The sequence below is a fragment of the Pleurodeles waltl genome, chromosome 1_1, assembly GCF_031143425.1.
Source record: "Pleurodeles waltl isolate 20211129_DDA chromosome 1_1, aPleWal1.hap1.20221129, whole genome shotgun sequence".
Taxonomy (NCBI): domain Eukaryota; kingdom Metazoa; phylum Chordata; class Amphibia; order Caudata; family Salamandridae; genus Pleurodeles; species Pleurodeles waltl.
The window spans coordinates 173,786,466-173,813,876 of NC_090436.1; the positions used below are offsets into that span (position 1 = coordinate 173,786,466).

General features: G+C 44.5%; 1 protein-coding gene across 4 annotated transcripts in view; it reads left to right on the plus strand.

Moving 5' to 3' along the window:
- WDR7 (WD repeat domain 7) overlaps positions 1–27,411 on the plus strand; it is a 972,184-nt gene that overhangs the window by 888,400 nt on the left and 56,373 nt on the right. For all 4 annotated transcript variants that reach the window (XM_069219934.1, XM_069219942.1, XM_069219953.1 and 1 more), the window contains one exon: positions 17,132–17,236. In XM_069219934.1, the coding sequence (XP_069076035.1) occupies positions 17,132–17,236 (105 nt within the window). The remainder of the gene's footprint in view (positions 1–17,131; positions 17,237–27,411) is intronic.

Genomic DNA, 27,411 nt, shown 5'->3' on the forward strand with positions numbered 1-27,411 from the left:
TACCAATGCCTGGCAGTAGTTGTATTACAGAAAGGGGAGGTTGGATTTTTAGAAACACCTACCTGTGTTTATTTCTAATTGGCACACCATCGTCCACCATTTCAGCTGTTTTGCGATCAAAACTAGGCAGAAGAGGCAACTATGCAAAATGGCAGTGTTACTGTGCAGATGCATTTCATTGCACCTTGAAGAATTTTCAGATGATTACTTGTGGGTCGGGTCTTAAAGGGTACATTTTAGACTTCAGAGGTTCAGAGGCTGTCAATCTACACTGCAGCTATTCGACCCCATCCACAAATTTGGTCTACCCCTGTCGGTCTCTCCTTCTTCTTTGCCACTCTCCCCTATTTCTCCTCACTCTGTATGTTTCTTTGTCTGATTCTCAATCACCCAGTCTTCTTTCTATGTTGTCTACCAGTTGCACAATCGTTTTCTTTTCTGTGTAAATTTCTGTCCAAGATGCTCACTCTTGCTGGATCCACTCTGTTTCTACTCTTTCTTTCTCTGCCCCCTTCGCTTGTTCCCTCTCTTCGTCTGTATTAGAGTTGGCTCTCCAGTTGGATGAAGTGGAGGTAGGAGGAAATAAAGTCTTATTGTCTAAAGAGCATGTTCTGGGAGATAATAGGCCTTTATTGTGAATCCTTGCACTGGAGTGTTTAGGTTCTGGTACAGTATATGGCAGCGGTTGCAGTTTATTCACACCTTTGAAAACTGAATGGGAGACCTTGTCTGTATTTCTGCGACTTAATACTTTGCACAGTTTTGTGCATTGAAATAGTGAAACATCCGGAAGGAGGACAGTACGCAGGTAAGTTTCACCGGATTTATTCTAGTATTAGTTTACACAACCAACAGAATGGGCCACAGCGAGCAACTGCCTGTCCTTTAAAAAATCCATTCCCACCACATTTCATAGCTTGTCACTATTGTCATGGTGGCACTAGGCATAGAGTTCTCGGTTCAGACCCCATACATCTCCTCCATTATAAGCCAGAAACATAGCAGAAATAAATAAACTCGCACCAAAAGTAATAACCCAAGACACAACATAGAAAAGAAAAAAACATGCACACAAGTGAATAAAAATGCATGCACTCATGACAACTCTTTAGACATCAGGATAAAGTGGGTCCCCAGAAATGACCCTAGTACCTTGCTGATGAGAACAAAAATACATGCACTAACAGCTGTCATCAGAAGTCATAACACAATGGTTAATCAAACATAATCCTTGTACCTTGCAAGTGGTTTTCGCTCCTCTTCCGATCTCAGAATCTTTGCATTCCCACTCACAGATGGAAATCTGACTTGGTTAGTAAGAAGATTTCCCAACCCTCTTTGTTTGGCCAATTTCTCTTTGTTTCACCACTTCCCGTCACTTAGTTTAACCACCTGAACTTTTGACAGACACAATTTCCTTAGGGTTGGAAAACTTTGACTGGCCCTTAGATATTATACCAGGCAATCTCACCTTGACCCAGCCTTCTGTTTTGAAAATGACCTGTCATCTCCCTTAGGCTACCATCTTGCTTACATACTTCCCTTGTGCTTTTTCACAACTTTCCTTCACCTGCTTACGTTTCTCTTCAGACACCTTCAAATCACACATCCAGAGCCTGACTATCTTTGTGGCAGCCAATTGACCCTTCAACAACGCAATAGGTGATACGTTGGTGGTGACATTGATAGTAGTTTTCACACCCCAGAACAAATCTTTGAGCTCTTTCCTCCAATCTAACCCACTAGCTACATACTGCTGAATTTTGTACTTGATCACTCTGTTACAGCGTTCCACCAAACCATTGCTGCCTGGATTGTAGAAAGAGGTTGTAACATGTTTTATACGTTAATGAAACATACATTTCTGGAACTCCTTTGACATACATTGCACCCCATTGTCAGTAATGAGTTCCACAGGGGCACCCTCTCTCAAAAGAAAATGACTGTAAAAACTCCCTTACCTCCTCATTTTTGGCTGATCAAACAAACTTCACTTCAGGCCATCACGTCCAATAATCTGCCAACACCAGACCATACCTATTCTGCTCGACTAAAACATACATTGGTCCTATGACTTACAAACCCAATTTGAACCAAGGCTTCACCAAAACAGGTATGGCTCGTCACCGGACTGGGAAAAGTTACCTGTGATTTGTCACTCACTGCACAAACAACACTGTCTCTCACGTAGTGCTCCACACATCTGTCCACCTCAGGCCACCAAAATGCCTAAACCTTCTTTTCATGGCTCTCATTCCCACATGTCCCTCATGTGACAGGGCTAACACCTTGATCTGCAACCCACATAAAAAGACCAGTAAATCCGTCCTCCTCATTACTTCCTCCTTTATACTCAGTTCCGAGAATATGTGCTTAAAAGCAACCGCAACCTCACTGGTGTATTCGACCACCCAACCCCTGCCTAATATATTGGCCACTTCTTGCATCGTTTCATCTTTCTGCACAGCAGCCTTCCATTCCTTCTCCATAATACATCCATAATCAGATCCTAACAACACAGAAATCATCCTCCAGTTCCTTTACTATCCCTTCATCCTTAAGTGGCAACCCGGACAAACAGTCCACGAAAAAGTTCTTTGCACCCGATATATATTCTGACTGTAAGTCTAACAGACTAATATGCCATTTGGCAGTGCAAGGCGTGGCTTTGCTGACCAACACATTGACCAAGGGCTTGTTGTCCATTCGAATGACAAACTCTGTTCCCCACAGATATTTCCTAAAGGGGTTAGTGTCCCACCAGCATGGCAGAGCCTCAAGCTTAATTACGAGTATGTTGATTCTGCACTACAAAGGGCCCACAAAGCAAACACTATCACTTCTTCTCTACCTTCCCTTCTCTGCAGCAAGATAGCTCCTAAGCCATGCTGACTGGCATCAATCACTACTATTTGTTAATCGCATGCGTCAAAATGCTAGAGGGGAACAACATTCACTAGTTCATGTTTATCAGCATCAAAGTCTTGATTAAAATCTTCAGTCAACACAAACTTTTGATTTTTCTTCATGAGAGATCTTGTGAGGTGAGTGTACCCACTGCAGTTGGGAATGAAACGTGCATAGAATTACAGCATACCAAAAAGGACCACAACTGATCTTTATTTTGTGGCAAGACCCTACTTTGTCTCCACCCCCTAGGGACACTCGTAGCCCAGATAATCCACCAACTCCACTGCAGGGTAACGCCCCTCTCCGTCAAGATGGTCAAAACCCATCCTAATGTTTTGCCATGGGTTTCCACATCTTTTCCATACACCAAAATGTCATTGTGAAAGCGCTGTACATTGGAAACCCCTTTAAACATGGCGTCCAGCACCCTCTGGAAAACCGCCAGTGTTAAATCAAAAGACATTAAATCTTTATGCCCCACCATGGGTGACAAACAATGTAAAATGACAACTCTGTTTCTGCAAGGTGGTCTAGTGGTAGGCAAATAATATGTCTAATGTCGTAAAAACTGTAACCCCCTTCAATGAACTCAACAGTTCTGTGATGTTGGGTAACAGACGTTTGTTCTCCCCTTATTCTTTCATTCAGGTCCTTTGAATCTATACACATCCTTAGAGCTCCATTTCTTTTTCTGGCTAGCACCACATGCGGCAACAATTCTGAACTTTCTATGGGCTTGATGATACTTTGTTGACACAAGGACTCCAACTCCCGCTCCAATTCCTTCCTCATAGAGCAAGGCACTCCTCTCGGTTTATGGACCACAGGACTTGCACCTGCTCTCAAATTATACAGTGTGCAAAACCCTTGACTCTCAAGTTTGTCACTAAAGACTTCAGGAAAAGCAGTTTCCCACTCTCCTTGATCCACTCTCAGAACAGACCTGCACTTGTCCTTCAGCATAACCTGCTCAGGGCTGGTTAGGTCTAAGATGATTCCTAAATTTCTTTGCTCCAACCAACCTAACAGGCGAGGTCTGTCCTTAGCTATATAAACTGTGGTTGAGGTACTGTTCCCTCTGAAACTCAAAATGCTGTTAGACTCGCCAAAAAATGTAAACAGTTTGCCCCATATGCTATAGGCTGGACCTGAGATTTCCTCAATGTGACATTTTTAAAATTTCTCCACTCGTCTGAACCAGTAAGAATGAAGAATGGCCTTGAATCTGCCATCATGGAAATCGGAATTCCAAAATTCCAATTCAACAGAGTGGTCTTTTGATGGCATTTGGATCCACTTCCAATATGTTGCCTCACCCGGGTCACTTTGTTCATGGCTTTGCTTGTACATAATCACTTATGATTAATACAACATTCCCCACCTCAGAATCCGAACTTGAATTCACTTCAATAATTCTTTCAACCAAGAGAAGTTTTTTGGGTTTTGATCTAGCTTTAGCTCTAGCTGTTTGGGATTTGTACACTCTGGCAAAATGTCTCTCCCACTTATATTTGGTGCAATTTTTATCTACAGCTGGGCAAGAGGAAGTGTTGCCCAAATTATTTCTGCTGCCACATCTATAACATTCTAATGCCTTCTATTTTGTATCAACTTTCTTTTCACCTCTCCTCATTATGATCTCAGAAACTACAGCATGGACTCACATTTCCAACACTATTTGATCCATGTATACTGCCATGGTCTCCACACACATGGCTATTTCAAGTGCCTTTTCCAAGGTTAAGTTCTCCACTGTTAATAACTTCTTCTGGATTTTCTTACAATGTGTCTTTTCTACCAGTTGATCCCTTAAAATTTGTCCTCAAAGGTTTTGTACTCACATGTTGCCGCTGATACTCTGAGGTCACTCAAAACCATTCACTGGTTCCCCTGGAAGTTGTTTCCTCATGTAAAATTTATGCTTTTCCATAATGATGTTACGTTTTTTTCTTAAATCATGTATCCATCATTTTAATGGCACAGGCATAATCATCCACACCATCTCCCTCTCCCATAACAACAGCGACAGGTAAATGGTTAAGTTTCTTCCTCCCTCCTGTGCCCAAGGAGCGCTGCTTCTTCTGGGTAAAAACTTCCCCCTCAGTGGCCTCTAAATAGGCTGCAAGCCCTTCAAACCACGATTCCCGATCCACAGGGGGATTTCTCAGCGTTGACAAGAAAGGAGGTTGGGGTACTACACATTGTTGCATCTTGTTATCGGGTAACTGACTGGAATAATGACGTTACAGTGTTTTAACAATGTCAAACAACGGAATGACAAAAGGTGGACAGTTTGAATGCACCCGGACTTGCGTTATGACACTGCCAATTTTGGCCCAAGGTAGAAGTCATAGAAGAAGTATTGTATGCGTGTCACCACTGAAACACATGCAGTTCATGCAATGTTAATGCATTATGCTTGTTCTGTATGCATGCACATACCCACAGTAATATGTAGGAATTTAACTGCCTGCTGGCCACACCAATTACTGAAGTCTGGTGTGTGTGTGTGTCACCACTGAAACGCATGCAATTAATCCAGTTGTGTTATACTTTATGCTTTCTTGAGTATTGTGTGATCTGCTTCCTCTGAATGTAATAAGTTCAAGGTGTTTGCATCACCAATAGTGGACGCACCAATTACTGACTTAATTCACCCATTTGCGCTATGCTTTAGGCGTTATAAGTTATTGCATTATGTGTTAGGCTTGCTCTGAATGTATAAATTAACAGTAAGGTGTGTGCATTACCAATAGTGGATGCACCACTTACTGCACTTACAGGTGTGCGTATCACCAAGAAATGCTTCATCCTGCGATGAACCTCCCACAGCCGTAGAAATATTTCTGCCTCTTCCTGAGTGCTTCCGTAGCACTGGATAATGTGACAGTGGCGGTGAACATGTGTCTTAAGACACCGCCCTTTCTGTAGCAATGCCGCCTCAATGATGCTGCATGTTGGTGGCGGTCCACGCCTGATGCACGTCACAAATGCTGCCTCATACATGACGTGTCTGCCAGTCTACACAGTGATGCGCGTCCACGGACCAATGTGCAGTATAACTTGCTCGCCACGAACCCTGATTCCATGTGCCCTGCACATCAAGTCCTCTATGCTACTGATAGTACGTCACCATAAGTAAAACCAGAAATGAGTCCCAAAATGAATCCTAGTTGCTGTATTTCAGGCTTGCACAATGGGAACACCACTCATTGCTGGGAGGCAACCTCTGACGAATGCCTCAAACTTCTGCTGCTCCATTAAGCTTATACAGCAGGACCAGCTGGAAACCACCTGCTCTTCCGGTGGTAGGGCTCGTAGTCCACTTGTCACAACTGAAAAGTCTGGAATGAGAACAGTACCTAGGTACATTTCACTGAATTTATTTTGGTAATAGTTTACACAACTGGCAGAGCGGGCAACAGCGAGCAAGTGCCTGTCATTTCAAAAATACATTCCCACCACATTCCATAGCTTGTCACTGTTGTCATGGTGGTACTTTGCAGAGACTTTTGGCTTCAGAATCCAACAAATAGTTATTCTGAAAATGCTCTTCGGAACTCTGAAGGATTTATAGCCACCAATCTCATCTATCTAGTTGTTTTCTCCAGTCAGTCAACACTTGCAGTGTCTCTTTTATGACCTAACCTCAGCCCCAAGCTCCTGACAGCCGGGGCTAACTCTTGATCCTACTGTTGATGGGTAGTTTTGTAAAGTAATGTTCTCCTCTGTTCTACTGAAACAGGGACACGCGTGGTCTGGCGCTTTCTATCTAGCAAGAGATATCTACCCTTCTTTCGTGTTAACACCTATGATGTAAATGGGCCGTAGACAAGACACTGAACAACGGTACTCCTACCTCAGAGTAGACGTTTGCATTAGGAACGCTGGATGCTCACTTTGTAGAACAGACCACTGCATAGTTGGAAGAATGTTACTCTGCATAATATAACCTTCACCTATAGAATATCTACATAGCCGTGTTTAGTGTTTGAAGAAAAATAAGTGATTTTCTTGCCCCCTTCTCCTTAGGTGACTGAGAGTGTTTACAAGTTTGATTAGAGTGTCCACATAGAGCCATGTGCACAAGACCGTTCATAGAACATAGTCAAACAAATGGCCCACGTTTGGAGAGAAGAAAGTGTTGGTAATTACATATATAGGTACGGCAGTGTTTTCATAACCATACTCTGCATAGAGTAAACAGCTGTCTACTGGCCTGTGGAATTACAGGCTAGCAGTTCATTAAACATCATTTAAGCCAGCAAACCGTGCGTCATTGATCACAGGATGCACAGCCCTGGATAATGAGAGCTCTTTTCCATAACGGAAGTGTTACAGTCTGAATGAACCTTGTGCATACAGATACATGAGCAACTTGCTATATGTGCTCTTTGTAATGAAGGTGATATGCGCTCTAGTTGTGGTTCTGTTCTAAGCCTATTGTGTGGTGTTTGCTCTAGGTCAGACGATTCTTTGACCAGCATTAAACAGGCACCTGCCTTAAAATAGATATTATATGAGTTTAAGTTATAGATCGACTTTCCTTGGTCACCTCAGTAAACTTGTCTTTGTGGATGTGAACCAAATTGTTAGGCAGCCCCATAATGGTTAACAGTGGTTGATTTTAAAATGAAGGTACAGCGGAAACAGGTTTGGTCAAAGTAACATTTTGCTACATGGTAGATCTGTATTGCAAAGTTCGGGGTTCAGAGAACTGCTGCTTTAAAATAAAAGGAGTGGTGGGACAGAATTGAGTTACAAACAAGAGTGGCCCCCTCGACTGTAGTCTGTAAAGCATAGAGGCTTGAATATATTTCCAGGACAAATGTATGATTTTTTGATGAAATTAAAATAATTTGTTGATAGTTCCAGACAACATGTAAAAAAAATGTTTAGATTAGTGCGGGCTGTGTGGTAATTACCTACCAGTGGTGGTAACTTTACCGAAAGGACTTCCACCTCTCTTGGAGTCGCCAAGGATACATCAGAAGAGTATAGTTGGTCCAGAAGAGTATAGTTGGTCTGTTCCTGGTTCTTCTTTGCAGTAATTGGCTCTAGCTCCTCTTGATTGCTTTAAGAAAAAATTCATGTTTGACGAGAGACACTCCAGATACAGTCTGAGGCGCTTGCACCTCCAAGGCACAGTCCAGTTGCCAAACTCTGAAGAGCACTCAAATATTTTATGAACACAACTAAATCATTGAAGCCTCTACAGTCCAGAGTACTGAGTCTCTGATCATTGTGATAAACCCAGAGATTACCGATCTCCATGATTAAAATGCCTCTACCAGTTCTTAGGTAGAATTCACAGGTTCCTTGAACCCTTTTCCTGATTCTATGTAGCCCAAGGGCAGAGGAACATCCCAAGTGAACTGTCGGTTCAGATAAATCTGTGTTCACCTTGAAATGCCTTTGATGACTGTAATGAGACATTTATCAGGCCACACCCTACCCAGATACATAACAGAAGGGTAAAACATGCCTACTAGAATTGAAAAATAGAATATTCGACTGGGCCTCTGGGATAGATGAGCTCTTGCTTTGAATGAGCCCTGGGCTCAACAACCATTGAGTCATTTGACTGATTTGTAGAAATGAGCATTGGTGGACATGGAAGGGATGCGGCATAGGTGGAGTGTTGGAAATGGCCCTTTCTACAGGGTCATCCCCAAACGTTTTGCCTTCTTCCTCTTTTTCTGACCCGGTTTTTGTTGGTGCTCTCACCTCTAAACATGGTAACATTGGCTTAACCACAACTAGTATATTTAGTTAACTAGTAAGTCCCTAGTAAAGTGCACTACATGTGCCCAGGGGCTGTAAACTAAATGCTACTAATGGGCCTGCAGCACTGATTGTGCCACCCACTACTGTAGCACTTTAAACATGACTCAGGCCTGCCACTGCAGGGCTTGTGTGTGCAGCTATAAACTGCCATTTCTACCTGGCACGTGCACCCACTTGCCAGGCCCAAACCTTCCTTTTTATTAAATGCAAGTCACCAGAGGAAGGGTGCAGTGCATTGAAAAAATTGACATATACATTTAAGTTTAACATGTCCAGGTAGTGAAAAACTGCCAAATTTGTTTTTCACTATTGCAAGGCCTATCTCTCTCATAGGATAACATTTGAATTACCTTAAAACATCTTTTAAGCATACCTCCCAATTGAGAAAAGATAGAAATGTGGAATTTGGTTTCTCTGGACTCACAGTTTAAAAACACAACGTATGCTAAAGTCTAATTTTAAATTGTAAGTCTGGAAATGCCCCTTTTAGAAAGGTGGCATCTTCTTACTTTAACCATTCTGTGCATCTGCCTGTCTCTGAATACATGCCTGGGGTAAGTGACAGCTAGGCGTTGCGCATTCCCTCTAGAAAGCCAAACATAATGGGGGTTTAGGTGTGACTTGATGGGCCTTAGTGGGCCATTAACTGGCTTGATTGGGGGGGGGGGGGGGGCTTAGCACTGCCTCACTTACACCTGAAAAGACTTGTCCTGTCCACACACAAGAGGGCTTAGCAACCATGTATTGTCACCCCAGCCAGATTGGAGCCAGGACAGGGGAATCAGGGCATCTGAACATTTCAAAGGAAGGCCTGGAAGTTTCTCTCACCTTCCAGAACCAGGGCACCAATGTATAAATACTGGACCCCATCCCCCATCAAATCAGATTCTACTGGAACCAAGGACACTCTGCCAGTAACCAGGACTGCTGGGTTGCCAGGAGGGACTGGCACTCTGCAACTGCATTGCTGTGTTTGCCCACTGCTGCTGTTATAGGAGGGACTGCCACTTCACTATTGATTATGTTGTGTTGACCTACTGCTGCTGCTGTAGAAGGGACTGCAGCTTTGCTGCTTGCTCTGCAGTGTTGGCCTGCTGCTTCTGTTCTGCAGTGAGAAGTACTGGACTTGTCTATATCCTTGCAACCAAGAATCTCCAGGGCTTGCTGGCTTACCCCCTGTTCTTCTGCAGTCTCAAGGACTTTAAAGGCTGTCTGGAACTCATTTGCTGTAGCAACTGGTCTCTGCCATCTGTGAGTCTACCCTACCATGTGGTGCCACTCCAGTCCTGGACCCCTGGAAGCGGGCCAAAAGTGCTCTGCCTTCTGTGGTTGTCATCAGAACTACTGCAAAGCAACACAAAGTGATGCTAAGCCCTACACAGCCTTGCCGCTAAGCTTCTGTGAACTGACGCTGGACGATGCGGTGCCTCGCAAAGCAACACTGCACAGACCGCACACCAGGATTTAAGGTACTGTGTTCAGCAGGCCCAAGTGTGTCCCTGTAGCCGGCCCCTGCTCCATCATGTTTGGCCAGAACTTGTGGCTTTGTCCTGGTCCAGGGTAACCAGATAACCACCGTTGGGGCTTTGCACTTCTATGCTCTATTTCACTTAAATCTTAAAATAAAATTGCATATCTCAGGATCTGCTTATTGGATTTCTTTGTCATTTTGGTCTTGTTTTAATCTGGTAAATATTATCTATTTTTCTCACCTGGTGTGGAGTATTTTTGTGGTGTCTTTCACTGTGTTACTGTAATTAAGGGTTGCATAGTTACTTCACACATTGCCTCTTAAGCTAAGCCTGACTGCTTTGTGCCAAGCTACCAGGGAGTGAGCACAGGTTAATTTAGAGTGTGCATCTGACTTACCATGACTGGGATTGTGGTCCCTATTTGGACAGCGTGCAATCCTCTGCCAACTAGAGACCCAATTACTAACAAGGAGACACATTACCTTCTCTCTCCCACAGACCTTCCAAACTTCCTTTTCCTCTACAGCATTATGCTGGTTTACATTGCTTAAACAACAATCTGTTCTGTAAGAAAATAATAATTAGGGTCTTATAAACTTGTACTTACTATGCACTTTCATACATATTTTGATAGCTGCTGCTCTTGGTTGTGGAACACTGTCACTCCTGTTAGTATATTCCAACACATCCACTTGATTGTTGTGTTATGTTGCAACAAGATGTTTCCTTGTAGTTAGTCACAGCTCAATTTCTGGACTGCACAGCACAGATTGCTTTCTATCACAGATGACAAGGTGTTGATGTTTTGTTTTCTTTTGCCACACAGCATCTCTCAGTCTTTATATCAGTAATGTGCTTACAAGTCTCCTTAGCTTGCCCCAAGCTTGACACCTCCATTCTGAAGATTCACAATCTAACGTTTCCACCTATTGCTGCTTTACCTCTTGAGAAATGTTTCCTAACCACAGGTATTTCAGTGGCACCTTCTATTTCTAGTCATTAAACTCAATGATTGGATTCCTAAAGAGCTTGGACCTAAGCATCTTTATGCTCCTGTGGTGATAGAGTACTTTGTCCTTTTTTCATGAATGAATGTTAAGCCTGACCCCAGCACCCTCTACCAAAAGTATGCTTTGCATCATTTTCTCAGTTCATGTGTTGACAAAATTCTCAATTTCAGGCTCTTTTTCATGTTATTTCTGTACCAGATTTAAGCACCATGAATCTGTATTGATAGTCATCCTTCATTTCTGGCAGAATGCTATTTAAATAGTAGAACCTGTGGCTTTTTTCAGCCAGTGGCTGATATTTGAAGCCCTTCTAACACTGTCTCAGAGCATTGACCTGTACACTGCATTAGTGAGAGAAAGTGGATTAATAGGTAGGGTGCATGGTAGTCTACCTCAAATAATAATGGCACTATTCCTGTTAGGTCCGGTAAAGGTTTCAGTAATTAAAATCTGATCTCATCCCCTGGTAGCTATGGTGACAGAGAAGACAGCTTTAACTAAAGAAAATTTGTAAAGCTCTTAGAAGTAGCAAAGCAGTCAAAAAGCACAACACAAAAAATCCCACTCCAATTTATAATGATGGAGAATATTTTAATGAAAAAATAACACCAAAACGACAAACACCTAATAAAGGAAACCAGAGATATACATTTATTAAATGTTAGATTAAAATAGCACCAAAACCCACAAAGCTCTAACCGCAGGCCATTGGTTACACTAGACTGAGACAAAGGTAAGATTTAAGGCTGACTGCCATGGAGCACTGTTTGGATACAAGGACCAGGTTAGTTCAGATGAAAGAGTTAAATGCGGACTTAGAAAGTTCCAGAGAAGATATAGGCCCTCATTATGTGCTAATGTGGCGGTATGACTGCCAACAGGCTGGTTGTACATACCGCCACATTATGAGATTGGCGGGGTGGCTGCAGCCAGCCCGCCACTTCTCCACTCATAAAGCCATGGTGATATGAGCCGCTGGGCCGGAGATGTCTATCTCTTATGAACTATGTCTATGTCTTATGAACCGACCTACCACCATGGTTTTCGTAGCATTAGCAACGCCATGAAAACCATGGCTGTAGGCCCTACCGGTGACAGGGAATTCCTTCTCTCTCACCGATAGGTGGCTCCCCCACCCCACCCCAACATTCACCTGATGCACCCTCCCTCTGTCCAAACTCACCCCCCACCAACTCGATACACATACTAACTCCCCACCCTGTCCGATCCACTCACTCACCCCCATACACGCACACACCACACAACTGACCCCACCCCCCACAGTCACACACGCACACATCACCTCCCCAATCCACACTACAGTCACGGTGCACTTCATCCCACACCCCCCTCCCCACATACACTCACTCATACACCCACACACACCAGGCATACACCCATTCACTTACACTGACATAAACACATTCATTCACGCATACTTCCAGACATGCTCACACACATTCTTACACACAATCACACTGACATGCAGACACGCACTCACTTCACCATTCTTACACGCATTCATTGACACGCATACACCCACGCAAATAACACACAAAGACGTATTCACAAACACACACACACTCAGGCATTCATGCACATACTCAGACACATACATGCAACACCCTCCACCCTCCCACCCCCTCCCTCCCCTGTCGGAAGCCCGACTTACCTTGGGCGAGGAGGTCTTCCAACAGGGAACAGGAAAGGGTGCTACTACCGCCAGCAGCACCCCACCAGCAGAACACCGCCAGGCCGTATTACTGCTCATAATACGGCTGGTGGCATTTTACTGGTGTGACGGTGCTGATGGTAGCAGCGCCACCTTACCACAGTCCACCACCATGAGCACTGCCGGATTTCCGCCCTTATTCTGGCAGAAGTAAGGCAGTGCTCATAATATGGTGGATGGATGGTAGCCGTGGTGACGGTATGTTGGCGGCCGTCACCGTTGCGGTAGGCGGTATGTACCACTGATGTTAAAATGAGGGCCATAGTTCTCAGTGGGGCAAGGCTTCAGGCTGAATCCGAAGTTGGGCTCATCTACTATAAGATGACGAACGACGAAGTCTCGGTTAAGCCATCGATGAAGGTGGAAAAAGCCCTGTGCAGGAAAAGTCTGGAGTTTGCGCCCAGAAAGCCATTTATGTCCTTCAGATGCTGCTGTGTGTTGGGCCTGGTGAAGATTTCTACCTTTGGACTTGGACTCTTTTCTGGAAGTCGGATTACTTCAGCATGGCATGGCTGCAGACTGTAGCCAAAGAGGTTTCAATCTTGCTGGATGCCGGTTAGCATCCGACCCAAGAATTGGATTTGTTACTGTGAAGAAAAACGTAGCGGGAGGCGGTGTGAAGTCAGACCCATGAGCAATACACCCTCTGCAGATCGGCTGCAAGTTGTCTCAAGTCCTATGACAATTCTAGCTCTTAAGTTAAGTAGGAGGAGAACAGTCTTGACACCAGTCAAGGGTTCTAGGACATCCGAAACAGCACTTGGGGGTCAGGGCTCACTCCAAAAGAAACCACCAGAAGGTTTCAGGGCAGGTCTAGTCGAAACTGGTCAGCTGGGCTTGTCCAGGAAAGAGAGCTGCTTGCTGTATTTGTGTCCCTGTAGCTTAGCTGGAGGTCAGCAAACTAACTCTTGGAGTCCACTTCTCAGTGTTGGGTACACGTGAGAGCAGGTCGAGCCCTTAGGTTCTGCTCACAGGCCTCAACAGCAGGTGTAGTTTTCCCTCTGTTTTCCATAGTCCTGTAGTGTTCTGAAGAGGGTGCATAGGGGTGCCACATTTACGCTTGGCTCTAGCTGAGTGAGTGGCCGTGACTCCTGGCCCTATCCCAGATCAATAGGAAAAAGGTCCCACTAGGAACACAACCAAATTTTGCAGCGGTTCCTGTGTGCCCTACCGCAAACAAAACCACAGCTCCCCTCTCCACCTAAAACCAAGATGGCCGAATCTTTCTTCCTCTTTGCAGAGCTCCATTGTACACCCTAGAGGTGTGGCCAGGAAAAAATGCAAACCCTCCCCTGTGGTCACTCAAACACAGTTCTGGGGGAAGCTCCTCTTTTACTGGGATGGTGCCTGGCTAGCTAGAAGGAGAATATAGAGGGCAGGCCTAGGTGTGAACTAAATCTGCCTGTGACAAGGCAGGGCTCTTTGAAGATAATTAAGTTTCTGCGCACTGCCCAGGTAGCCAGCATTTCACAGGACACCTCAAACCTAGGCATTTTGTCTCATCCCTAGGAGTCAATTCACACCTAATCAAGGAGCTACTCAGCTCTTGGGTGACAGTTGGCAGCTCATGTAAATGGGATCATAGTAGCTTTAAGCAGGTAAAAGGTGACTTTTTAAAAGTACCTTATGTAAAATATTCACTACAAATGTAACTTCACAATACCAAGCACCCTGTCTTGTGGGCCCCTAAGGAGTCACCTATTAATTTAATATTATAAGGAGTGTTTAGACTTGTCAAAAGAGGCTATATGCAGTTTAAACCTGCAGCACAGCCAGGTTACTGGTAGCAGGCCTGCAGTCATGTTTTTATTTTCACTGTAGAATTGGCACAATATGTGCTGCAGTTCACTAGTGACATTAACTTACAGGCCCTTGGTACATTGTGAACCATATATTATGTACTTATATTCAAGTTAAATATGCCAATCAGGAGTGTAGCCAATGTCCACAGATTTTAGGGGTCAGAGCACATGCACTGGGGTCTGGGTAGCAGAGTTCGAATGCACAGAATTAAAAAAACAGCAGCATCAGTATAAAGAAATCGCGGGTGAACATGCAAAAAGGCATTTTCCTGCAATTAGGAAAATAACATTTTTTTCTGGTCCTTACAGTTATATTTTTCCAAATAGCGTTTAGCACTCCTACAGAGACATTTAAATTCTGAGTCTTAGCAGATATTGTGCCTCGCTGTCCCCACCTTCCTCCACCACAACCACCACTTTTGAAATTTCTCTGCTTCTCTCTGTTGTTCTTTGCTGTCGCACTCCTCCCCACTGGAAAACTGTATTGAATTACAAATCACTAAAAGCAATTCATTGTCCATAGACTTTAATGACGTCCATTGAACGCATGTCACATCATTTGAAAACACTATGGATTGGGACCACCGATGCAGCCGGCTCATCTCAAAGCACAATTGCTCTAAAATCAGACAATATTTTAACGTTGAAATAGAAATGCAGTCGCTCATCAGAGGCGCAATCAGCAGACCGAACAGAAGGATGAATGGCCAGGGAGCTGGCTTGTAATGAATCCAGTTAGAATGAGAGCAAGAACAGTAGGGGGGTCGAACAGAGAGAGTGTGAGGAAGGTTTAATACATGGCTGTGAGCATGTATGTGGCATTGTTTGAGGGCAGCAGAAGGGATGCATGAACACCATCAAGGCTAGGGCCCCTCCGTGCACATCCTCACATCCATATACTGGAAAAGATATGCTGCAGTTTCGAACACTGACGTGCCCAGGAGCTATGACTCTCACGTAATCCTCATATGCAGTCTCTCTAGGCTGACAAATGTCCTCTCTCGCTCCCTAACACTGCCCTAAAAGACAAACCTGCAAGGAAAGAACATGCTACAGTGACAGGTTAATAATTGCCTGAAGAAAGTATTGGAATCAAATTGAATGTGACAAAAGAGCAGAACTCCTGGCCTACAATGTATGTTCTTGGAAAAAGTAACAAAGGTAGTCTCAGAAAAACACACAGGTTTTTGCCCCATTGTACCATCTGAATGTAGTGATTGATTCTTCTGATGGAAAAAACACACAATCTAATCCACAAATGATCAATTATGACTACAGTTGCTTAGCTCATTATTCATGCTTAACTGTGACATCTCCCACCGTGACTGGATCCTATAGGTGGGAATAGACAATGGAATTGTATTTTAGTGCGTCAGTGCGACAAAGCAAACAGTTGTTGATGTATCCTCTGAGGCTGTAGTCCAAAGACAGATAGACCCTCACTAGTGACCCCTGGGTTTGCATCAAGCCATACACTTCAGTTTCAGTTCTGATACATTGATGTGGGCCCGATTTCTCGTACTGAAGGACTGTTTCAGAACATCCTTTGCTCAGACGTGCCTGGGTCTTCACAGAAAAGATAAGCTATACTTTTAAGAGAGTATCTCAAATTTATGCTGCACTAACACAGGCTATTTGCCTTGTTGATTTGCTGAGGATTTTGGGACAGGAGGATTTTAGGATAGTTCTTCTATTTCCTCCCATTTTTTAAATCCTCGTCAGTTTTAAAACTACCCGTCAGAGTTTCTGGGTTGCTCCTAATCAATCCCAAAAACAAACTTTTTTTCTGTGCGTGTCTATTTTCTGATGAACTTCTAGAGTTACTCTTATGCATACTCAGTATTTGAAATTTGCAAAGAAAGATCTAAAACTGTCCACCTTGAAATGTTTAAAAAACTCACAAGGGGCCTCTCTTCATCTTGTGTCAATGAGTGGTCTAAATCATTTGAAAAGCGTACTCTGCAGAAGATGTTGGAGAAGGAAGAAGCTCTGCACAGATAGTCTGGAAACTCTGCTGTGGGGTTACTGTTTGTGTGTGGGATTTGCAATGCCAATAAGCATTTTTGGCCCGCCAAGTAACCTTTGCTTAGCAGAGCGACCCCTGCCCCTGCAGGTTCAGAATCTGAACTCTGAAGACCAACCTTGGCTTTAACCCTGGTCTGTAAAGGTAATCTGAAGCTATCTCTGACCACAGCGTTTTACCCCATGTTACAAAACCTATCCTTTTATAGCAAACACAGAGTCGGGCTTCTTGTGATGCTGATGCTGAGGATATATGTCAGCTGCTATTGTTTGTTTCTCTCTTACCTTCATAATCCATTTGAGTACATGTGGTCTGCAAACTACTTCCTACTGAGCAAATGTGTTGGAAGCGTTCGCCTGAGCTTGTTAATGATCGGTACCTTATTTTATTTCCAGAATATCCATGGGCATAAGGGGCCCATCACATCAGTGAGTTTTGCCCCAGATGGTCGGTATCTGGCTACTTATTCCAACACAGACAGCCATATTTCATTTTGGCAGGTAAGAGGATACATCTGGTTAAACAGATATTATGTTGAAATTATGTATTGCGATTAATATCTTGGCTACCTTCCTGCCCTGTTATGCACATGTTTAAGCATTTTGTATGGTTGCGAGTTCCTCTGGCGCTCCCACAATGTAGGGTTTAGTTCGCCATGGCTTTATTCCATTGAAAGTATTAAACAAACTTCAGTAATAGCAACATGCCATTTTATACCAGATGTACATAATTGGGTGATGTGGAAAAGAAGATACGAGTTGTGGGAGAGGTGGAAGAATTTATTTTGGTTTGAATAAACAGTTTGTCCTGTTCCTTCGCTAGGTGTATTAACAAAAGTTGTCAAAGCCATTGGTAAGATATGGGTTCCTTGAATGACAGATCTTCCGTTGGGCATCATTTGTTGTTATTATCATTTATTAATGGTGCTATTTATGCGATTGCAGTCTTAGCTATATCTACATTTATGATTCCTCATCCATCCCTAAACTGATTGTTGAAATGTTTGCTAAGTTCAAGCAGTACTTAAAATTTTAAAGTCAAGAAAACAAAATAAAAACTAAATGTCCTAACCAAATTAGAAAAATAGAGAAAAGGTTAATAACCAAAAAGGCGCTAGAACAATTCAAATCAGATATGGATAATATGGGTTATCATTTTTTAAGGTTATACTGTAAACTCTGGTAGAAAAAGTAAAGCTCTTTAATGTAGTCATAATTTCAGGCTGACTGCGATGGAGCGGAGGTCTTATAAACAAACGGGTCCTCCGATCAAAGTTTATATATCGTGGCCTAGACTTCATTTTGGAGACAAAAGTCTTCCAACGTGACAAGCTGTGGGGATTGGGGGGCTGGAGAGGTTTGGGGAGTGGGAAGGGGATCTTGAAATTGGATATGTTGTCATCACGGTCCTGAAGCCCTTGGTGGTTTGGCTCCTAAAGCCCCGAGTTGGAGAAAGCATGATTATATAACTGCTGGTGTCGCTTTGCCCCTGGGATAAATCTACTGCATTGCCCCAGTCCAGGGTTTTACTTTTTTCCTTAGTCATTTTGTTGTTGTTCTCAAAATGCACCAATGGGGGTAAGACTACAAGCTACAGCTGGGAAGGGAACAGTGAGTTCAGGTACGTTTAGACCTGGGCCTGCTGAACCATTTCTTATCATGCAAAAGCCTCTGAGAAGGCTGAACTTAGTTCTGCCTTGAGTGTAACCTGCCTGGAGGAGACCTTGTCTCAGTCCTCTGAAAGTGGAAAAATAGCAAAGGTCCATTTTACTCCATCTGCTAGAAAAGGTCTTAATGGTTCCTCTTACTTCCCCCAGGTCCTGAGGGCAGGCTTCTAGGCACTGGGTCTCAAGCAAAGCTTCAGGGAGCAGGCACAGGAGATAAGCCACCTGGCTCTTGGGGCGCAGTTCCATCTCCAGCAAGAGTCAAAAATCCTTAAGTCCTTTTTCCCAACAGAGTCCTCTTTCTGCAGGTATTGTCTTCCCAGATCTAGGAGTGTTCTTTGGATGTGGTGGTAAGGTGTCAGTCTCATCTTGTGAACAAGCTAGTGATTAAATAATTTTCTACACCAAATCCTGTCCACATTCTTGCCCTGTTCTTTTCTCTTTTTGCACCACCTTTTCTTTCTACTGTAGAAATGTGTAGAAGCCCTAATTCCAAAATGGCTAACCCATTTTCCAATTCGAGGGGTCTTTTAGCCACTCCCTATTTAGATGATGTATCCTTCCTCATTACTAAAAGCTGGTTCTTCATCCTAGTTGCAGGCAGAAAGTCTGGGAAGGCCTAAAGAATGAATGGAAGCAGACCCTGTCAGCCCCATTTGGTATCTCTAAGTCAAAGGAGGAAGTATCAAGGCTTTCCTGTTTTACCAGCTGTCCTTGTACCTCTTCGGTATGACTAATCCCTGTGACGTTGCCGGTTGTTAATGACAGTGTTGCCTTCTTGTGCCCAGAAACCAACCCTTCATCCTTTTGCAGCAGGCTCATTAACTCTCAGCCTGGAAGTGCATCCAGGCTCTGGAATGAGGCAGAGTGACAGACTGGTTATAATCCAGTTTGTCTTAGCCAGCAGAAAGCTCAGTTTTGTAAAGTTACTTTTCCACAACATTTACCAAAATCTACTTTCACCATTATATTAGATTTTTTAAACTGTGCGGGAAATAACATTAAATCATTTTCACTAGCATTATCCAAACCGGATATATAAAATAAAGATTCTAATTACATCAAGACATGTTTTTGGAAACTGGAGCTCAACCTATACAGTGAAAGAAGTTTGGGGTATTTATTTATTGTGAGAGCACACTATTCCTAATAAAGTCATGTGCCACTTCTTTATACTTTTATCACCCAGCCCTGTGGGCTTTCAAGACGCACATTAGGGATATAATACATACAAATAGTTTTTTCCTACATGGCAACAGCACTTTTCCTTTCCATGTGTCATTGAGTGCCTATAAACTTCAGAGCAGCAGGAGCACAGAGGTGCTCCTGGAAGCCATATATTTTGTTCATATTTATGGGTGTTGTTCATACACAGCGCTATATACCATGCTAATAGTACCTTTTCTCCACCAGTACCACAGCTTTATAAGAAAGTTGCATAAACCAGTTAAGTTAATCTGAACAACATTGTCTATGTTTTGGGTAAAAGCATAGGCCCTGTGCCATTGTTAACAGTGGCATAGCACACAGTCATAAGGCCAAAGAGAAAGGCAGGAAAAACTGGGGAGCATAACAAAAATGATGTCCATTTTTGCTGTTTTCAACAGTCTACTGCATTTTTTGATTCTTAGTGAGTGTGTGATGTGCATGTACTCACTAGAGATAGCCCAAACTGCAGTCTGACTTTGATGGCCTATGCATACAAACATTGCCATGATAAAAGGCAAGAAGAATGTCACTCATGTGATAGACGAGCAGTTACACTTTTTGCCTTGTCTTTGCACATTTTATACACATTAGCTCACCTGTACAGGGAGTGCAGAATTATTAGGCAAATGAGTATTTTGACCACATCATCCTCTTTATGCATGTTGTCTTACTCCAAGCTGTATAGGCTCGAAAGCCTACTACCAATTAAGCATATTAGGTGATGTGCATCTCTGTAATGAGAAGGGGTGTGGTCTAATGACATCAACACCCTATATCAGGTGTGCATAATTATTAGGCAACTTCCTTTCCTTTGGCAAAATGGGTCAAAAGAAGGACTTGACAGGCTCAGAAAAGTCAAAAATAGTGAGATATCTTGCAGAGGGATGCAGCACTCTTAAAATTGCAAAGCTTCTGAAGCGTGATCATCGAACAATCAAGCGTTTCATTCAAAATAGTCACCAGGGTCGCAAGAAGCGTGTGGAAAAACCAAGGCGCAAAATAACTGCCCATGAACTGAGAAAAGTCAAGCGTGCAGCTGCCACGATGCCACTTGCCACCAGTTTGGCCATATTTCAGAGCTGCAACATCACTGGAGTGCCCAAAAGCACAAAGTGTGTAATACTCAGAGACATGGCTAAGGTAAGAAAGGCTGAAAGACGACCACCACTGAACAAGACACACAAGCTGAAACGTCAAGACTGGGCCAAGAAATATCTCAAGACTGATTTTTCTAAGGTTTTATGGACTGATGAAATGAGAGTGAGTCTTGATGGGCCAGATGGATGGGCCCGTGGCTGGATTGGTAAAGGGCAGAGAGCTCCAGTCCGACTCAGACGCCAGCAAGGTGGAGGTGGAGTACTGGTTTGGGCTGGTATCATCAAAGATGAGCTTGTGGGGCCTTTTCGGGTTGAGGATGGAGTCAAGCTCAACTCCCAGTCCTACTGCCAGTTCCTGGAAGACACCTTCTTCAAGCAGTGGTACAGGAAGAAGTCTGCATCCTTCAAGAATAACATGATTTTCATGCAGGACAATGCTCCATCACACGCGTCCAAGTACTCCACAGCGTGGCTGGCAAGAAAGGGTATAAAAGAAGGAAATCTAATGACATGGCCTCCTTGTTCACCTGATCTGAACCCCATTGAGAACCTGTGGTCCATCATCAAATGTGAGATTTACAAGGAGGGAAAACAGTACACCTCTCTGAACAGTGTCTGGGAGGCTGTGGTTGCTGCTGCACGCAATGTTGATGGTGAGCAGATCAAAACACTGACAGAATCCATGGATGGCAGGCTTTTGAGTGTCCTTGCAAAGAAAGGTGGCTATATTGGTCACTGATTTGTTTTTGTTTTGTTTTTGAATGTCAGAAATGTATATTTGTGAATGTTGAGATGTTATATTGGTTTCACTGGTAATAATAAATAATTGAAATGGGTATATATTTTTTTTTTGTTAAGTTGCCTAATAATTATGCACAGTAATAGTCACCTGCACACACAGATATCCCCCTAACATAGCTAAAACTAAAAACAAACTAAAAACTACTTCCAAAAATATTCAGCTTTGATATTAATGAGTTTTTTGGGTTCATTGAGAACATGGTTGTTGTTCAATAATAAAATTAATCCTCAAAAATACAACTTGCCTAATAATTCTGCACTCCCTGTATGTACAAAGCAATTGCTGCATAGATTCCTCAGCTGAAAACAAACAGTAATGTGACAGAATTAGACAAGCCTGCTTGCACCAAAACAAGAATGTAGTTTTTATAAGTAGCTAGCCCTTTAATGATGTCTTATCTGATAGAGACATCTAGCCGGAGATTCTTACTTCAAAATCCTCCCCAGGAGGGAGCCTGGATCTGGAAACTTTTTTCCCATAGCACATCTGGGCGTTGGGAGAGGGCATCGCGCAACTCTGTATCTACATTGTCCACCGGATGTGACATTGGCGGAGTCCATATAACTCCCTTTGCTGAAGTTAGTTCCTTCTTTTCTGCGTTTGCAACGCAGATCCAGTGACCGTTAGTGAGGTCGTTTGTGGCCTACTTCAAAGTTTCCATCATAATGGAACAGTGTGCTTTTTCTATATCTTAGGGGTTTAAGCCCTGTGGGTCCTTTGGACGACAAATGTTGGCTACCGACCCCCACTCGATTTGCATGTGGCACCTAGGCACGCACCATGACACTGAAGAGTGAGACTCCAGTCGTCGGCTGCGGCCCAAGACTTTGCAGGAATGTCAAATGAAGCGTCTGGTGGCGTGGATGTCGGTCATCCCAGTCTTTCCATCAAACAAGGTCTCCTTCTCTGACTGACGTCCATTCATGAGGCCATTCAAGGAGTTGTTCTCATGGACGCCATTCTCTATCAATCTCAAGAGGTAAGTCTCAACGCAAAAGGTCAAAGTCACAGAAGTTGACGACTTCACCGCATATGACCTCCAACCATTCCTCGGTCAAGGAGACGTGGTCGTAGTCTACACCGCGTGTTCCTCCTATCCCAGGAGATGGGGCAACTCTTGACTCATGCGTGAATATTACACTTCCCTTCACGCTGTCTTTTTGTGACGTGCCTTGACTGTGTCAACGACGTTGGGTTCGCCCTCAGCTTCAGTTAGGCCTTCAGTGTCGGTTGATGAAGCTGGTGCACAGTCCTTCGGGGTTCCCTACTTTGCTGCTGGTATCTGATCAGCCGACTCCAGAGACTTTGCTGGCGGCTCCGATCAAAGTCGAATCCCTCTCTCTGTCTGAGGTTGAAATCAACGTCGAGGATTCGCCTTCTTAACGCCGGTCAACCACGGGAACGGCGCAACTCATGCCCGTTATCCCTGATCTTCCTCCACAAGAGTCCCCTCATGTTTATCCTACTGAGGGAGATGGTGGAGAGGCGGTAGACGAGTTGGAACCTCATAGAGTGGACAACTGGTTAACTGACCTAGCTGCATCTAGTGGCTTGGATTCTGCTCCAGCCTCAGGCCTACTATCCCCCCCTGGACTTTCTACGGAGGCGAGGTCCTCTTTTGTAGACTTGCTGAAAAGGGTTGCAGTAGTGTTGGATATGACTCTTCCTTCAGTGGATTTAGCTTCAGATCCCCTAACTGATGACCTCCATCAAAGCCAAACAGGGGTTGAACCAATGCTTCCTTACAGCAAAGCCCTACATGATGTTTTGTTAGGGGCTTTGGCTAAGCCTGATACAGGGGCCCCTGTTGATCCGGGCTATATCTCACAGGCACCGACCTGCCACTGGTGATCCAGCTTGTCTAATAAGGCATCCTACTCATAGAAGTTTGGTGACACAGGCCGCTTTGGCCTCCCATGATATGGAGTTTCTCCCACATATCCCATCTGATAGAGAGTCTAGATATCTGTGGCAGGCATATTTTGTCCTCCACCTGTTCTGCTGTACGGTCTGCGAATACAACTTGTGTTCTTGCACGTTTCTCTCATTCTTTATGAGACTCATTAGCGAACATCTTGCCTGCACTTCCAGAAGAAATCAGAAGCACTCTTATTCCTATGATCCAGGATGGCCAGCAAACAGCTAAACTAATCATTTGCTGTGGCATGGATACTACTGACTCTGTGGGTCAAGCTATGGCTTCCTCATTTGCGTTACGTCACCGTGCCTGGTTACGTACCTCAGGGTTTTCAGAGCCAGTCCACGACACATTGCTTGATATGCCGTTTGATGATGCCCATTTATTTGGTGCACAGGCTGACTCAGCTTTAAGGTGTTTTCTTGACAGAAGGGCAAATTAGCTTGGTTCCTCCCTCCCTTTTGGCCTAGTTCAAAACTCATGTACCGTCTAGTAAGGTGTTATTTGTTCTTACTTATTCCACAGAAGAGCCAAACTTCGGCAGGGCTTTGAGACTTTTTCAGTTATATATCTGGTACAACCTAATTATGGCACCCGGTGGGTGATCCTGCTTTGGCAGCTGCTATTTTTCCTTAAATTGTTATTGGGGTGTATAGTGCCCTGGAACCCTGTGGGGCTTTCCATGCCTGATGTTTAAGGCTTCTTTCATTATCGTCATTACTATGTGTAAAGTAATGACTTCCCACTTCAGATTCGTCAATAGCAGCCTCTTGGAGGGTTGTCACTTTTTAATACACCTGATATAAGGTGATATTGTTACTTTACTGTGAAGAAAAGCTTATGCTTAAGAGTTATTACCTTTTTGGTTTATACCATAGTCTAAGTGAAGTATTTGGCAATTTGCTTGTATGCTGGTGACTATATATATATATATATATATATATACTATATATATAGTTGGGATTCCTTAACTTGTGGGCTATTACACCTTCAATTGAGGGTACAGAGTTGCTCCCTTGGCAGAGAGTTAATTTTTCTCACTTGTGAGATTAGGAAATTATACTAGTATCACTTATAGGGAACTTGTAATATCAACATCTTCTTGGGAGTGTCAGTATATCGGTAATCTCTGTTCAAAGAGGTTTCCTTTTTGTACTGTTAAATAAGGTGACTGTTGATCTTCACTAACCGTGGAGTACGTCTACTTTTTTTTTTTTTTTATAAAGAACTTTTATTGATTTTTGCAAAAGAAAGAAAACCATGATACAAACATCAAAACACGATGCCAACGGGCACCCAACATTGGTCGAACCTGTGATCCCAGACAGCACTAATATTAGAGATGACATATTGTTCAGGTGCCTATTGCGGTCTCCCATTTCCCCCATATCCTATTGTATTTATCCGGACATCCTCTAGCCTCATATACAAGTTTTTCACTCTGTGCGCACCAATCCACTCCCCGTCTCCATTTAGCCAGTGATGGGGCACTCTTGGCCTTCCAGTTTGCCACTATATCCCTCTTAGCCACTAAGCACGCCACCCCGAGGAAGATTCGATCCGGTCTCCTTAGTTCGGTGTCACCCATGCTCCCAAGAAGGAGGGGCAAAGGCTCTCTTTCTATATTCTCCTGCAACACCTCAGAAACCTCCCCCCCAAGACAGCTCCCCAATAGGCTACCATGGCCGGGCAGGTCCATACCATGTGAAAGAAGTCGGCTGTGGGATTTCTGCAGCGGGGGCACTCCGCAGTGGGGCGGAGGCCCGCTCTGTGTAGTTTGTCGGGTGTGAGGTATGCTGTGTGCAAAAAATACGTTTGTATCAGTCTAAGACGGGTAGCAATCGCCAGGGCACGCGGGGCCATTAGCGCCTCACTCCATTCCACCTCTTCCATGGGGCCCACCCACCCCTTCCATGGGGCCCACCCACCCCTCCCATCTCTGGCGAAGCACCCCCAGGGAACCCGAGGTGCCGGAGACCAGGGTGCGATATATCTGGGAAACACCCCCCTTGCACAAGCTCCCCATCAGTGCCTTGGCCTCCATGGGGCTGCACTCGGGTATGGTTTCTCCCACTCGGATATGTACTGATAAGGCATGTCGGAGCTGGAGGTATCTGTGGAACTGTGTCTTATTTAATGAAAAGTTTTTCTGGAGATCTTCGAAGGATTGTATGTGTGACCCATTCCAGACATCGCCTAGTGTGGAGATGCCAATGTTATCCCAATTCTGAAACCCCTCCAGGCCCGCCACCTCCACCAATTGCCTCCCCTGCCACAATGGGGTCTGTTGGGTAAGACGGCCCCACCACCCTGTCGATTTTTGAGCCGTCCGCCATCCCTGCAGAACCACCTTGGTCACGTCCGGGATGTCTCGAGAGATCGGACCTCCATAAAGGGTGTCCCAAATCCGTGGGTATCCCATCGTTTGGAGCTCCAGTCGGTATGCCGGATCTGTCCACCCACCCCCCATCCAGTCATTAATTACAAGTATTTGTGACGCGAGGTGGTAGAAATGGATATTAGACATGCCCAAACCTCCATCATACACATCTCTCTGGCAGGTTTTGAGTGCTAACCGTGAACGGGCTCCGCTCCATATAAATTGGCGTGCCAATGAGTCCATTTCCCCAAACCATTTCCTAGGAATGGGATGGGGAAAATTTTGCAGGAGATAGAGGAGCCTAGGGAGGATCATCATCTTGTAGAGCGCTATTCTACCAAGCAGGTTAAGAGGGAGTGTCCTCCAGTGTAGGAGATCGCTTCTAATTTTCCTGGTTAACGGTGTAACATTAAGTTCCCATGTCAACTCAGGGAGAAGTGAAATAAATATTCCCAGGTATTTAAAGCTGTTTCTTCGCACTGGAATATTCCGCTGCCAGTCCACACAGTCTCCGGAGCGGTGTAGGGGGACCAACAGGGACTTGGCGGGATTCAGGATCAACCCCGAGGCTTCTGCGAAAAGGCTCAGGATCTCTAGCACGCGGGGGCCACTTTTAGCCGGGTTGGAGAGATATAGGAGGACATCATCTGCGTATAGCGCCACACGGTCCTCTGCGCAAGCGGGCCAAGACCAGCCTTCGATCAGGGGATCTCCTCGCAGCAGTATCGCAAGAGGCTCTATCATTAATGCGAAGAGCAATGGGGATAGCGGGCAACCCTGCCGGGTTCCGCGGCCAATAGGGAACAGGTCAGAGACCACTCCATTCACCCGGACTCGAGCTGTCGGTTTGGAATACAGGAGTCTCACTAGGCCTCGGAATTTGGGGCCGAGTCCATTTTTCTGCAGGACCAATTCAAGGTAGGACCAATCCACTGTATCAAAGGCTTTTTCAAAGTCCAGTAAGAGTAATGCCAAGGGTGTGTGTGACAGAGTCCTGCGATGTGCCAGAGCCACATGCAGCCGCCTAATGCAGTGCCTGGTGCTACGAGTGGGCATAAAGCCACATTGATCAGGGTGCACTAGTGTGGGCATTATCTCTTTCAATCTAGAGGCCAGGGTCAAGGAAAGCACTTTGATCTCAATATTCAGAAGTGAGATGGGTCGGTATGCCGAACAATGCCGCGATGGGGGTTGGGTTTTTGGTATCACAACTATCGTAGCTTGGTCAATCTCGGTGGGGAATCGGCCTAGTTTCTCGGCTTCTCCATACATATTGAGTAAGTGGGGACCCAGTATATCACTGCATTTGTTATATAGCTCTGCCGGGAGTCCGTCAGGGCCTGGAGTTTTGCCCGATGCCAAGCCGGAAATTGCACTGGTTATCTCTGCGAGGCTAATAGTTTCATCCAGTCTATCTCTTGCCTCCAGGGAGATCCTGGGGAGAGTGACGTCATTCAAAAGAGGGGTCTCTTTCTCAATGGCAGGGCGGGGGTGCATTGCATAGAGGCGGGCATAGTACGAGACAAAGCTCTGTGCAATTTCAGCAGGTGTCCTGGAGAGGGAGCCCGAGGGTTCTAAAATCTCAGGTATAACCCTGCCGGCCAGA